The following is a 15439-nucleotide window of genomic DNA, read 5'->3' as shown; positions in this document are numbered from 1 at the left end:
TTCCAATTGGTAGACAACCCTGCTTAGCTTCTGAGATTAGACATAATAGGGCATGGTATGGATGTATTATAACTTACATGGTAAACTGTAACATATAACTTGGAATACATTATGTTACATTTAAGTTAAAATAAGTTATAAATGAAACTGTAGATGTATAATTTCATCTTAAAATCACAAAAAGTGTCGCTTTTATCACAAGCACGTTCCACATGAAGCTTCTTTTAATTACGGTATTCTTAGTTTTTATGATTTTCCATCAGTAAAACTATTTATAAATATGAAAATCATAAATCGTATTTTTCCTCTGCAGAAATTTTAGGTTCAACCTGAAAGATACAAAAGCCATAATAATAATAATAAGTTAAATAAGGATTAAATTATTTAAGCATTCAGAAGCTGAATAGCACAAAACAAAAACACTCAATGACTGACTTCTTATTGTCTCACAGTATTACAAACTACAGTCATATAAAACATTTTAATAAACAATTCAAAGGATAGGAACTTATCAAATCCTTCTCATTACTTCACAGAGACTGAAAAGAGAAGCTAGTTGCACCGACCATGTAAAATTGGGCAGGTATGAGCGTACTAATGTTTAGTATAAGGTAACTCCACTTGGTGTTCCTTAAGTGGTCATAAACCTCCTTTAAATGAATATGAACAACCCCACATAAGAGTTAAGTAGTCACAGGTTTTCCAAAGACCATAACACACTCTCTCCCATTAAAATTTTATTCAGAGAAAGGCAAAAATAAAAAGGACACAGGTTTAAACTCAAGTTGGGACTGAGCCTCCGACCACTGACAAATGAGATCAGTCATTTTGTGTCAAATATTTATTCTTTTAAAACGTTTATTACTGATTAAATTCATGTAGGGAAAAATGAATAGTACATCTTTGTCTCCAGTGTACAGCAAACCACAGCTGACAAGTGTCTTTCAACCACAGCACACGGCCCATGTTAACACATGTGCAGTTGGTGTGCTAATCATGTGTGTATGTTCTATATTGAATATAAACACACATATATTTATATATACATACACATAATGAAGAGAAATCATAAAGTGTGAGATTTGATATCATTTCGAGGCCCTTGAGGTCGCGGTGACCTTTCGACACGTATCGGGATCCCAAACCAGCTGCCAGAGGCTGCCCAGAGGAGGAAAACAAAGTGTTTCCGACAGAAGCTTGTGCAACATCAAGCTCGCTCCCAATTCCAAAGACAGGAAAGAAAAAAAAAAAAAAAAAAAAAAAAAATGTCAGTAAGACATTGTACAACGCTTCGGCCTCTGTGGCAAATCCTGGCGGGGAGGGAGCGGATCCAGTGCTGCAGTTCATCCCCATTTGTTCTTACCGGTATATTAACAGTCCCACTGCGCACCACGCTCTCAACGTGGAGGGTCGCCAGAAAACACTGTCCTGTAACACTTCAATTTGAGCAGGTAGTGCAGGTCATGACCATGAAAAGCAAAGCGATAAAGCTTTAGTCGACTGTTTAGAATATTCTGCAAGAGAAAACGCAGGAAATCCAGGACAGTTTGAAAGCTAAAATGCATGGCATAACTTTTTTTTTTTCTAAACACACCCAGTCAAACAGTGTTACATGCTCAAAAACACAAGATTGAAAACCACAGTCTGCAATGTATTTGGGAGGTTTGGGTGGTTGCACAGGTGTCTTGGCGCAGAGCTTCCATGCACCGTCGCTGGACCAAATGCAGGAGTCCATCACTGAGATGGGTGCTGATATGTGGGCATCAGGGGAGAGAAGGCTGGTCGCTGCAGGAAAAAAGAAGTAAAAGAGGGAGAGGGATGGAGGAAGCGCTTCCTGAGGACTCAATTCACCAAATGTCTGGGCCAGCCACTGGCCACTATGGCAACAGTCCAATGAGAGGCGCTGCAGCTCCTAATATTTCTTTTTTAATATATATATATATATATATTTTTCATTGGCAGTATCACGGTTTTTTAAAAAAAAGGAAAAAAAAAAAAGATTTTGGGGAAAGGTTTTAAAGCAAACTCTGAAAGCATAGTAAGACTGCAGTGAAAGGTGCACGAGGAGCTCGACGTCCCAGAGCTCCAAGAGTGGTTCAACTGCTCCACTGCACACAAAAAAAATAAAAAAAATAAAATAAAAATATATTATGGATGGCTCAGCACTACTGGAAGTTAGAAAGGAAACAAGGGAAAACTTGGCAAAATACAGACAAAAAAGAAGAAAAAAGTCACCAGTTCTGTCCATCAGTTTAGTTGCTAAAGGTTGACTACCAATCATCCTTCTCCTCCTCCAAGTGATTTCCCCCCCAACAACAAGTCAAATAAAACAAAACCTACAAGTTCATGATCTGTTGGCGTGAAGCCATCGTAACACAGAAACGTTCAATGGACATGTTCAGTGGAGAGACACCTGTTCCAATAACTGCCCCCCCTCCCCTCCCTCCCCCCCAGAAAACAAACCCAAATAAATCCAGGAAAGGTGAGCCCTCCTCCTCCTCAGACGCAGAGTCCAACCTGACTCTGAATGTCCCGTGTGCAGTGGAATGAGAAGGAGAGATGAGATACTGATGTGAGAGAAACAGGGTTGTGGAAGTGGATACAAATCGGAGCATTATAGCTGTCAGTTGTCAGCTTGCAGATCCTTGAACAAAAAAGTAGGACCTCAGGTCAATAGTGCCCATCTGCTGAATTCCAAATAAAACTTGATCTGATGTCTAATAAAATCTGTACAATTTGTTTTTATTAAAGTCTTCATGATTAGTTTGTCCAAAGGGGACATTTTTGCCATCATTTTTTTTTTTTAAATCTTTCACCATATATTTATTAAATCTTTATCTGCTCTTTAATTTAGATGCTCTGAGTCCCATCGTGTATGTGTGTATATGCATGTGAAGATGCCGCCCGCTTTTCTGTGGATGGCTTCGAGTTTGTTAGCAGCACTTTTTCTTTCGTTTACTGTTCCGGGTGAGTTTGACCACGTCGTTTTGTTGCTGCTGCTGCTGCTTGGCTAGCACTTCCTTCTTGGCTTTTAGCACTAGCTCCGTGATGCAGTTGAACATCTGCCGAGAGAGGCACAAACCAAAAAGCATGAACTGATTAGAGCGGTCAGATTTTTGTGTCATAATGGTGACAAAGGAGTATTTAAAGGAACAGTTCAAAGCCTCACTTGAGTCTTATTTCTAAATATGAAGCTGCAGCCTGGATAACTGAACTTAAGAATCGGGCAACAAAAATCCACCCACACTGTTCACAATGCTGGAAAACCTTTGATGATGAGCTTCCACATAGATGTTGTTATTTTGTTTTGATTAGCGAGTCTTGGGGTGGATTTGTTTACCTATGTACACAAGCAGGCTAAGAAACTATTAGGTGTTTGGAAGATCGACACCTTTCTCATTGCTATCCTATAAATCTGAAGCCAATCTAACACTCTGCAAGAAAGCAGAAGAGCACATTAACAGCTTCACTGGTTAAAAAGTAATAAAATTCACTCTTAGCTTTTCAAAAATAAGGACACTATTCTTTGTGCTGTGTGATTGTGAACTGTTTTCAATAATAGCACTCACTATTGCCTTGAGGCGACTTTAGTTGTGATTTGGCGCTATATAAATAAAACTGAATTGAATTGAACTTGAATTAACTGAGTAAATGATTAGCAGATTGTTTTGGCAGGGCAAAAACAGTTACTTTCAGCGATGCCTTGTGCAGTGGCAAGCTGATCAGCAGTTATCACAGAGCTTCTGTGCATGCCTGGCATGTCTGGCGAACAGCTCCAGACAAGCTTATCAGTCTGAGGCTACAAATAACACAAAACAACGAGTTACCTCTTCAACATTTACGTTCTCTTTTGCACTCGTCTCGAAAAGGCTGATTCCCATCTGCTCTGCAAACTTCTGCGCGTCAGTCGTCTCGACCACCTTAGAGTTTGGGTCGTCGTTCTTGTTTCCCACTAAAAATAGAAAACAGTTCAGTGTAAAATAATGGAGCAAGAAATGATTCCCATATTGCCATCAAATACAAGAGGCATGCACTGGAGTGAAGGGCAGAGTCTATTTTTAAGCTAAAGAAGACGAGGTGAAAACAGTGCCAAGGTGTTTGGAGCGCACTCACCTAATATTCGGCACACGTCGTCACAGTTCTGGTTGATTTCATGTAACCATCGTTTTACATTGACAAAGGACTCAGCACTCGTGACGTCATATACCACTATGACCCCATGTGTTCCCCTGTAATATCTAAAGACAGAAGAAAGGGAAACAGTCAGCTTACAGTTTGCGACAAAGATTATTCATATAATGCTAAATCACAACAACAGTCGCCTCAAGGTGCTTTAAATTTTGAGGCAAAGACTCTACAATAATACAGAGAAACCCCCCAACAGTCATACAACACCCTTTGAGCAAGAACTTGGTGACACTGGGAAGGAAAAATTCCCTTTTAACAGGAAGACGTCGCCAACAGAACCAGGCTCAGGGAGGGGCCGTCTGCTGTGACCAGTTAGATAAAATATTTCTAATTAGCTGAACAGTTATAACCACTTCTACTTTTACTACAGAGAAATGGTAGTATAGCAGCAAGACTTGGCTAAAAGTGATGGTGAAGAGTATAAACAAGAGTATAACTGGTTACCTGAAGATAACGGATAATAGACAGGGTAAAACATGGATGTAGCTTCTGTGGCGGAAAAACCTCCTTTGACCTGCATTTTATCTGAACACCACATGATGATGATGGAAAGTAACCGATAAATTTAAAAAGCTAAAACTCTGAGCTTTCAGCTAAAAGCAATGCCTCAATAGAAACTGTTAGACAAGATTAACAAATAAGGTAATAACAAAGGTAAAGGTAATAACAAATAAAAGGAATTGTTAAAGCTTAAGTTGGCAAATAAATATTTAAAAAATAATTTGTTAAAGTTAATAGATAAAAATAAAAAACACAGCAGAAATGTCTAAAACACAAAACAGACTGGTAAACTTTAAAAAAAGACCGAAACGATTGATGTGTGAAGTTTTTGATACCACTACACCGTGTAACAGTTATTGAAGATTTAAGTATGCAATGGTCTGACCTTCGGTATAATTTTAATTCCAAGTCGTCCCTAACCTTCTGAGCATTACAGCTTAAAGTCACACAAACAATCACTTAAGGTGTAGTTTATCAACCAGATAACTAATGTTATCCAGCAAAGGGAAAGATACTTGAAGGGGCACAACTTAATAAATACATTCATCAGGACAGAGTGTATGACTGTGTGAAGGAAAAAGCAACACCACTACATTTGTACCGCACAGACAAATGAACTGGCTTCAAAAACAGAGGCCAGATCCGAGACAGAGCGCATCCCCAGTACCACTGCACTACGCCAAACAAACACAAAGAAACTTTTGTCAGGGTTTCTCTGTGTGTGTGTGTGTGTGTTGTGACAGTTTGGGGATACAGCTTGTTTTGATAGGGTTTGGTGGCATCAAGGATTTACATTACATTATGTTATTAATGTAAATTAACATTATTGGGTATGTTTTTCAATACCATAAAAAACTATTCTTACTACTGAAACTGATACAAGGGTGATCTGATGAGATGTTTTGTACTGCAAAGACTGTCAATACAAGAGTAAAGTGTAAAGACCAACACAGACCAAACTGGATTCTCCTTATTTATGGAAGGAGAGTGCTTCTTATTATGCATACATGCTACAATTAGTGAAGTTCGTAGAGTCTAATTTTCCGGCTAAACAAATCAGACTAGTCAAGTAGTAAGGGAAGCAAAGCCTGTAGCTGCCTTACTTTCTTGCACACCTTCCTGTACTGACAATTGTTCTGCACTGCTCCTGCTAGCAGACTGGTATTAATAGTGCTGACTAGTATGGGTGGCAACATCTAATTGTTTAATTAAAGCTACAATGACTTTAAATAACCAATCGAACAAACAAACAAACACCACAACACACACAAAACCACTGTATCCTCAGTAAAAAGATACCACCCAAGCCTATTGTCTGGGTTTGTCCCAGATGTCCATCAATAATGGACCGACACACAGCAGGGGTGTGTGGCTGTGCGTTTATGTCTGCTCAGTGCACATGAATAAAGAACCTTAAACTGCCAAACATACAAACAGCCTCGCAGTCCAACCTGATCTCCCCTTTTCTGTAAAAGGTTAACATACTGAACTCACTGAAAGAGTCGGTGCTTCACCATGGGACCTAAATGCCCTTGGTAGGAGTCCACCTGGGGACTTTTTACTGTTGTTAATCTCATTATGTGCTCTTTTATTTACAATGTAAAACAGTAAATAATTATGAGAAAAAAACGACAGTGTAGAAGTCTCTAAAACAGAAAAAGATAAAGTTAAAGTGACATTATGCTGTGACTGAAGCCTGAGGCTGAAAGCGCACAGCTGCGCACTGACATATGGCTACCACCTCAGGTTAGTCTGCCTGAGTGGACTCAGCAGGTCACTGCCCATGATCCATCTCCACAGAAACATTCATTTAGGATCTAATGAGGCACCACGCCACTCTAGTTCAGCACAGGGAACAATCAGCCTAAATAGGCAGCCTGCTCGCTGGAGGGATTCCTGCAGAACAAGTTGCAACAATCCTTCCAAACTAGGACGGCTATGCTCCACAGGGTAGCCCCTGTGGAGCAAGCGTTAAGGATTTCATGCTTTCTGGATGATTTTAGCATTCTGATTGGCCTCCCTGCAGCAGTGCTAGTACATAAGAGTCAAACATGCCCTCCTGGTCCCATTCAAGACGATACTCGGGAGGCAAGTGACGCTCCAATATCTCCCAAGCGCAGTCTCTGTCTGCTTCAGTCAAAGTCAAAAAGGGGTGAGCATGTGAGATGACGGCAGTGTAAGCTGTAGGTCCCATCAATGATGTTTCTATCGGTGCTGCTCAGAGCACTGAGTGAGTGACTATTTGTCATGAATATAGAAACCTATGAATGCAGATTATTTCTCTTGATACAATGGCAAAGATTACTGAAATTTATTTTTAAGAGTCTAAAAACATGTTATCCATAATATAAGCAAACATTATAGTTTGATATCATTATTAGAAGCAACGTTAGTGGTCGTGGTAATAGTCATGAGCACTAAATACTGAAATCGCTTTACTTTTTCATTAGTTGGGGATCATATTCATTTCGCATCAAGGTTTTTTTTCCCCACTAACCTACCATCCGTCACGTGGAGGTCAACTACTGCTGCATCATCCAACCTTAAAACAAATGTAATAGACTCCAGACTTCCACTCGTGGTATTGCGAGCTATGTGACTTGACGTAAATGATGGGACGTCTTCTGAAAGCTTAGAGAGCATCTTTCTGTTTGGCTGCGATCAAACCACAAGACCAAACTGGAGTGATAATATTTCTATAAAAAAGAAGAAAAAAGCCTGCATAGACCAAAACCAAATTTAGGCCGTTAACAACTGTTATCTCTGACAGACTTCATGTTTATTTGTTGTGAAAGTCGACCAACGCTTAAAAGCTCTCAAAAACAGAAATTAAAATCTGCAATAGTAGCAGCAGCACTTTTTGTGTTTTTACAGGCTTTCTAAACAGCAGTGAATTTCTGGGACAGACAGCAGTCTGTGTGTTTGGTCTAATCAGGTAAACTGTGGAGAAAAGAAAAACTGAGGCCAACGTTCCCTCTTAAGGCGTGGGAGTACCGATCACTGTGAACCCTCAGGGCACATGGACAGCAGTGTGAAACACGCTGCAAGTGTAAGAGGGTAATGACGTACACTCAGCACTGTCATGGAGCACTACAGCACGCAACAAGGAGCCTCCCTCTCACATCTGTAATTAGGATGTGTGGGGAATTCCACCCAGTTTCATAGAACAGCAATGACTTATTCTACTGCTTCCTCATATAAAACCTAATGTCAGGATCGCAAAGAGCCTTTCATGGTTTCAGATTTAATTGTTAAAACATAAACAAAAAGTTTCACTTGAAAACTCCAAGTAAAGGAGGGGGACGTGTGTGTGAATGGATCCACTTACGTTGAGGTGATGGTGCGAAAACGTTCCTGCCCTGCTGTGTCCCAGATCTGTAGCTTCACCTTCTCCCCATTGATCTCCACTGTCCGGATCTTGAAGTCCACACCGATCGTGGTGATATAGCTACCTGCGAGTGGGCACGTGAACACAAAATCGAATTTATTATGAAAACATGGAAACTAAAACGAAGATGAGTCCTGATTATTCATCGCTGCTTTGGTGGAGCCCCGCACCTGAAAATGTGTTGTCTGCAAATCGCAGGAGGAGACTGCTCTTCCCCACTCCTGAGGAGGAAACACAAGCACAGGAAGAGGTTTAAAGTACAGCGGCACAACAAAAAAAAAAAACCCACTATAACAACTCTGCATTTTTGATACTGGCAAGTCTGAAAACACTTTTTTTTTTTGCACCACAACAGAGCAAGAGTTTTGGTTTCGCATATTATATCCTAGTTAACCAAGAGCAGCACCACGTGATGACGGCACGCACACGCACACACAAAAAAGAAAAGTGGGGGACGTCAAGCTGAATCGTTCCTCTAATCTTTGTGTAAATAAAGATTTAGTTCTTCAAGACATAAACATGGTTCTAACCTGCTGCACAGTGTACAAGCTGAAGGCTTCAGGTAAGCAAGACTACACCCTACATACTCATTCTGATGATGAAGGTAGCTCTAGAATCTTAATCAATTTAACCTCAGTGAGGCGGACACTGGGAGGCTTCTTAAAATAATCAGATATGAAACAGTGGAATTCAGAAAGAAATAAGAGTAACAAGAGATGACAGGAGAGGACAAAGAAAAAAGAGAAAGGGACTGAAAATGAGGTTAGTTTATAAGTGTGAGTAAGACTGATTGTGAGGTTACAACTGAAAGTTAGGAAGTCACTCTGCTGGCCTGAGGGGGGACTGAACCTGCAGCCCAGTTACACAGCGTATCTATTGTGTTGTCATTTCATGTTTGATTTGTCCTTACATAAAACGCTATCAGGTTCCTGTGATCTCAGCACTACAGAGTTTTGTTCAAACATACAATGACCAAAGCTTCAAAGCAGAAGAGCATTCATCAGCTTTAACATGTCGTGTGGGCCTTTAGGTTGGCAAAAAAAAACCAAAAAAACTGTCAGGTGTAAAAATATCCAGGACACCTCTGTTGCCAGCCTGTAATTATATATCTACATCAATGGTGCATAAATTAACCACAGACCATGGAAAAAAAGGTAATACATATCTGATACATGAAATGTTGGTCAAATTTCCATTTAGAGAATGATGTTCATGTGTACTGTGAAATTTTGTATGTCCTCTAACTTGTCATAGGTTAGAAGGTGTTCACGTTCAACTAACTGATTCAGTGAGTGGAGAATCTGATTCCCACCAGCAAGTAGCAGGTCTGCCAACAGAACAAGGGCACAAGGTCAGAGTCCCCCAAATAAATAAATAAAAAGCTCTGTGCAGCACTGCAGACAGTGGTGCTTCCATGCTGCAGCTGAGGGCACACTGGCCCCTGTGTGTGACATGCAGTGAAGGGCTTGCTGTACTGCCTTGTCTCTCCACTGTGAGAAGCCAGCTGATGGGGCAGTGCCAGGACCAGAGCTGTCAATGAATCCAAAGACCATTACTCACAAAAGAAGTTCAGCAGGATGAGGCTCTAGCTTCTGAGGGTGGAGTACTTTTAATTTTCCCTCTTAATGCATATTTTCCACTTAAAAACAAGAGGGGCAAACATTTCTTTCCATATATACACACAGATGTTTGTTATGCATCTACCTGTAGCTGTTTGTCCTGATTATTAACATGTTAAAAAGGTGCTAAACATAAAGAAGCAGTCAGTGTCTTTGTGCTGTTATACCTTATATACTTAGCTTATACACCAAAGGGCACTTTGGTTGACACTAACCGCGGTGTCAGTCTCACTTCACTATAGTCTGACTAACTAGATGCAAACATGTCTTTGCAGTGCAGCATTCCTCCACTCTCAACCTCCTAGGTCTCACAAGCTAACTAGCTAACTAAATAAATAACAAAACCCATTGCAACATCTTAACCGGACTTTGTTGAATTTACATCTGTGCCGGGAACTTCTTAGCATTTAACCTTCCCGGTGCAGCAAATGATAACTAACAGTTATCAACATATAACCAGGCAAGGAATTGTCATGTTAGCCTAGCTCATAGTTAGCCAACACAACCTAGCTAACTGTAGATACAAACAAAAGGCCAAAACTACAACCTACTACCCCAGGAACGGTATAGGTCACAGTACGTGTTGTGTTACGGCGGTAAAATAATTGTCTACGCCGATATAAGAACGAGATAGGACATTTTCAAGAGATAAACCCGTAGTGTCTGGAGGCGGTATCCGGCCTCATCGGCTGACATGCCCAGCCCGGACACACAACCTCCGCCCTGTAGCTGACACGAAAATATGGCGGATGTGTACGTTTAACAAGTAATTTCAATGCCTAAAAGACAAAATAATACACTGCAAAAGCGCCCGGATGGTACACAGCCGGGTTAAAAGAGTACTTCTGCTTCCCCCATTGTAAAAAAAACACGACAAGGCCCACTTCCCGTCCTGCATCCCCGGCGTCGGCTTACCGCTGTCACCGATGATGAGCAGCTTGAAGAGGTAATCGTAGTCCCTGGCCATGCCGGTAGCTGGTGGCTCACCCCCGCCTTGTACCGCTTCTTTGCTCGGTTAGCTGTCGGACTCCCTCGGTGCGTAAAGAAAATCACCAGCCCCCAGATCCCCCGGTATAAAACACCACCACCACTAAGGATATCACAAACTGGTAGCCCCCCGAGCCGGCGGCGTTTTTTCTCGGGGTTTCGCGGCGTCAGCAATCCTCACCCTCCGCTGCAAACAGCCGGAAACTCCGCTTCCTCCTCTGGTGGAGCTGCACCCAACTATGACCCAGCCTCACTGCGCAGACTCGAGCTACAGCACAGCGGTTCCATCCCATTGATGAACACAAGAATCATGCCATGAGAAGCGCTGGAGACTCGTGCCGTCCCGTGGATTCACGCTTCTTTTTAATGCACTGAAAACAACTTAAACCACACAATACTGGGAAGCACGTGTTGTTAAAATCGTAGTTTAACTCCACATTGCAGTAGTTTACAGGAAGTTCAACTAAATTCGTATTTGCATAGAGAGGAAATTCAGTTTACCAGTTTTTTGTAATCAACTAGAAATTATTTGGAGCCATGAAAGGGGGAAGATTGTCATTTTATTTCGTTGTTGTCCCATGGTTTTTATGTATTATTTGTATTACAGTAGCTGAATTACTTTTGTCCAGTCTGCTCCACCTTTTATTTCATCCGGACACCACCAGGCTTCAGAGATTTTCCCCTAGACTGGGGTACCTGTTACTTCATTTAAATATGACCAAAACTAGAAATGATCTGATATGACTTATAATTTGATGCATTGCCAGCTCGATCATTTCCCCTGAAGTATTTCAAACTACTTATTTGAGCAATTTTATTAAAAGGGCCTTCATTTTGACCACTTCCAGCACTATAGTAGAGCAGATTTGCATAATTTACACTTTTACATAATTCTTATTCGTCATACACTTATCCTTGGTGTACCCCCTCAGTTCATCCTGTCTGAAATGGACTGTTTTAGCTCCTGTCCCCCTGCCAACTTAAAGCTGTGTGCCTGAGATAAAAGGATATCTGCTCTCAGTGAGATCACACAGAGCCAAACGTAGAAAAAAATGCCTAAAACGGAATTTAGAGCAGTTTAAGCACAAACACCAATTCGTCAACTTTAGTCTCATTTAAGAAGTGTCCATTGCTGTAAGAGCATACATATGGCAGAGAAAAATGAAAGACATAATAGTTCCCCCTCTTCCTCTGTGTAATATATTAGTAGAAAATCAGTTGTGAAACCTTTTTCTTTAGGCATTTAAGGCCACTTGATAATATTTCAGATGTGAATATACTCCTGCGTCTCCTCTGGGCTCTGTGTTCCTGGTTTGAAAAACCTAGACCATGAAGGGAGACTTCAGATCAAATCACCAGAGTAGAAAAGAGAGAAAAGGCCACATAGAGAGTAAGAGAGTGGCGAGGTTTTAACTGGAAGCTAAAAGTTGTCTACTCTAGCTTTAAGACTAAAATCCAGCAATCGGTGAATCAGAGAACTTGGTGGAGTTGAGGTGAGGTGTGACAAAGTCTGAGAGACTCCAACCTGAGAAAAACCAAGCATCCAATATTTCACACACTACATTATGAAATCCAGAACCTTTTATTATGTATTGCCTTTTTACAACTGCATCACTGACATAAGAATGATTTGTGTTTTTATAAGAAGTTGCTTTCCCCAAACAACCGTCACACTCAAAGTTCAAATAAAAGGTAAAGATAGGGGGGGTCTGTTTCATTAACAGTGGCAATACTTGAAATCATTTTGGTAAAATAAGTAGCAAAATACTGAAATATCAAAACAGATTTGGCATCGTGTCTTCCTATTGTTGCTCGTTACAAGAGAACAACCTGTGCATCAAATGATAAAATAAATTGGGCTTAAAGGCCGCTAAAACAAGGATTTAAAGTGGGGGGGGGGAGAGAAAAATGGCAAAAACAAAATGAAATTTTCTGGGGAATACAGCCAAAACACTACTCATCTCAGGCTCCCAGTGTGTCTGAGGTTCTCATACATGGATTTGTTTAATATGTCAGTCAATCGTCTGCTGCTTTCTGCAGATCAGAGCACTTCGTTGTTTAGTCCATCATGTTAGGATTGTGTCATCGATCTCTTCATTGGAGTCTGGCTGGCTGGCGATTTTTTTCAAAGACCGGCGGTGACACTCTGACAGTAGGTCATTGCTTGCAGAGTCCAGAATGGCAGTAATAGTCTGAAATGCAGAGAGAGGAGCGTGTAAAAATGTTTTGCTCTACAGATTACATCTGTGTGCAGATTACAGTAGGGAGTTAATAGTCGCACCTGCATGGTTTCCTCCCCCTGGCGGAGCCGTAGCAGGTTGACGATTGTGTGTTCGCTCTGGGCCCGGACGCTCGTGTTCTTGTCCTTTGTGTTGTCCAGCAGAGTTTTCAGCAGAGGTTTGATGAGATTCACGTCCACGGAGGGCAGTGATGGCTCTTTGAATACCCACCACAGCACCCGCTCTGACACCAGTCTGACATCACTAGACTGGTTCTGAAGACACTGCAGGGTCACGCAGACAACAGATATAACGACACAATACACACTGTTCAAAAATGTACTCAAAGGACTCATCTTCTTATAAACACAGGCTTCACAGCAAACACCTGATCAGACTGATACCAGCTAACACTAAAGCTGTGCTTTAGTGTGGAAATGTACACAAAGTCACAAATCACTCACACACAAAAATAAATGTTTTCTAAACTCCTCATTTACAAGTGCTGAATATCCTGTTGAGCACACTGTTTAGTTTCTTCCTGGCCCTCTGTACTCTGCAGGCACTTTCTCTCAGTGTTCAGTTTTCTACCTAAAGACTAAGAAGAGCTGTGAGCCTAAATAAAACAATGAGCGTGGGCTATAAAACCAAAAATGATAATAGTACAGCATAACTCTACTACAAGCAACTATATTTGTATTACACATAATTTCATTGTGAGAAGTGTTAATTTAAGCAGCTACATCTCTTCCAACATTATATACAGTGGGCACGTGCCCATTTTTGGCAACTTGACTGCTCCCACTTCCTCACCTGTACAAATATAGAAAAGGGAAGTGGACAGGGTTTGATTCTCTGCTTTACCTTAACAAATTGTGTAATCATGTGCTGGGAAACACCACTGCCCCCCTCTGTTCTCAAATGATGCTTCATCAGGTATCCCATAGCTCTGATCCCACTGGTAGCAATGGGAATCTGGAAGAGGAACAAAATTCCACGCATGAGGACAAAAAGAATCTAAGATAATGCTAGAGGATCGATCAGTGCAGCTGAAAGTGCTACAAGGATGACTGACAAGCTGATAAGACAGTAACATATTCTATGAAAAAAGAAACTTAACAAGTAAATTCAATTAAAAAGATAAGATATGAAAGATAAAATGAAAATGAAAATGCAAATAATTAAATTAGAAATACATCAATGAGATTAAGAACACACAAAAAAAGATAATTACACGGTGCATTAAAAGGATAAAACATCAAAATATACAATATTGAACATAAACCAATCAACAGTAATGAGACTATCTAGAGCAGTGGTTCTTAACCTGGGTTCAATCGAACCCTAGGGGTTCGGTGAGTCGGTCTCAGGGGTTCGGTAGAGCCTCCGCCGTGACATGCACGGCTCATTTTGTGCACCAGTAAAAAAAAAAAAACATATCTATGTCTTGAATTTGAAAAAAAAAAATCACATTTTATTTTTCACTAAAGAGGGGTTCAGTGAATGCGTATATGAAACTGGTAGGATTCGGTACCTCCAACAAGGTTAAGAACCACTGATCTAGAGCAATAGATTTGCTCGCTCTGTGTTCTTCTTGTGTTATATCTTAAAGCTCGCTCGACCACCCGGGAAATGCCAGAAAGTAAATTAGTTCACGTGGACAGAGAAATGCTTCATCATTCACAACCTTCCAATGCTGTGATTGCAGCCAGTCCTCAGTACTCCGTGTCCATTTGCATATCTGTCATGATGAAAATGACTGTGTGGCTCATTGCTATGCAGTCGCACTGATTGTTACATAACTGTACAGTTTACGAGGTTGGGAAACCTGCAGTCAGCTGAAACTGGATGTGATGAAATGTTTCTCCCACTGAAAATGCTGTGTCCAGATGAAGTGACTAACTTTCACTTAACTTTTGGTGCTTCGCTATTCGATAGCCCGCAACCAAATATTGATATTTTTTATTAAAACAACAGGTGCTCTCCACTAATCTGACTAACCCACAGAGACCATTTCATTAAAGGAAGTAAAACTATGGTGACGAAGAAGAAACGCATAGGTTTAAAATAGTGTCATGCACAGGAAAATAAATCAGTGAGCTCATTAATTCAACTGGAACATTATTAAAATTTCATTGGCTCCATAACAGTGGCGCCATAGTGCTTCACACATTGCCTGGGGTTGCACTGGGAAGCAAACCCAGTGTACAAATCTGCCAAATCAAATGACCCCTTGCGACTAAGGGAGCCAAAAGTAGCTTCTATAAAAATTTAGTAATAATCATAAGCAGTCAAACACACACTGACACCACCACAGTGCAGCAAACAGATACCCAATTCCTCCTCTTTGAGTGTGTAGGAATATTTTTTCCTTCTTATGTTACTTAATATCTGGATGTACAGAGTATCACAGAATCACTGTATTATGATGGATGGTAATAGTGAATGAACCGGTTCTTATGCAGCGCTTTTCTACTCTACTCCAGCACTCAAAGCGTTTTATACAAAGTATAAAGTAAGTATTTCTGAAGGGATGC

General features: G+C 40.8%; 2 protein-coding genes across 4 annotated transcripts in view; both read right to left on the bottom strand.

Moving 5' to 3' along the window:
* Positions 1-826: 826 nt before the first annotated feature.
* rab35b (RAB35, member RAS oncogene family b) lies at positions 827-11043 on the bottom strand. Of its 3 annotated transcripts, none has more exons than XM_005472944.4 (6): positions 10865-11043; positions 8248-8298; positions 8018-8141; positions 4114-4238; positions 3828-3952; positions 827-3062 (listed from the first exon to the last, which is right to left on the bottom strand). In XM_005472944.4, exons 1-6 carry the CDS (start codon positions 10974-10976, stop codon positions 2934-2936), a joined length of 666 nt encoding a protein of 221 aa, XP_005473001.1. In that variant the 5' UTR covers positions 10977-11043; the 3' UTR covers positions 827-2933. The 3 variants fall into 3 exon arrangements, with proteins under 3 accessions (XP_005473001.1, XP_003448649.1, XP_005473002.1); XM_003448601.5 differs by having other exon boundaries at positions 10612-10957; XM_005472945.4 differs by lacking the exon at positions 3828-3952 and having other exon boundaries at positions 2956-3062; positions 10612-10965.
* A 1203-nt stretch (positions 11044-12246) lies between these two features.
* The window catches only part of gcn1 (GCN1 activator of EIF2AK4), a 30334-nt gene continuing 27141 nt past the window's right edge, over positions 12247-15439 (bottom strand). The window contains exons 55-57 of the mRNA XM_005472943.4: positions 13767-13877; positions 12965-13186; positions 12247-12875 (exon numbers count right to left, since the gene is read on the bottom strand). Of these exons, the coding sequence (XP_005473000.1) occupies positions 12750-12875; positions 12965-13186; positions 13767-13877 (459 nt within the window). The 3' untranslated portion in view covers positions 12247-12749. The remainder of the gene's footprint in view (positions 12876-12964; positions 13187-13766; positions 13878-15439) is intronic.

This window comes from Oreochromis niloticus, linkage group LG12, assembly GCF_001858045.2.
Source record: "Oreochromis niloticus isolate F11D_XX linkage group LG12, O_niloticus_UMD_NMBU, whole genome shotgun sequence".
NCBI classification, from domain to species: domain Eukaryota; kingdom Metazoa; phylum Chordata; class Actinopteri; order Cichliformes; family Cichlidae; genus Oreochromis; species Oreochromis niloticus.
This window is presented reverse-complemented; position numbering and strand designations above follow the sequence as displayed.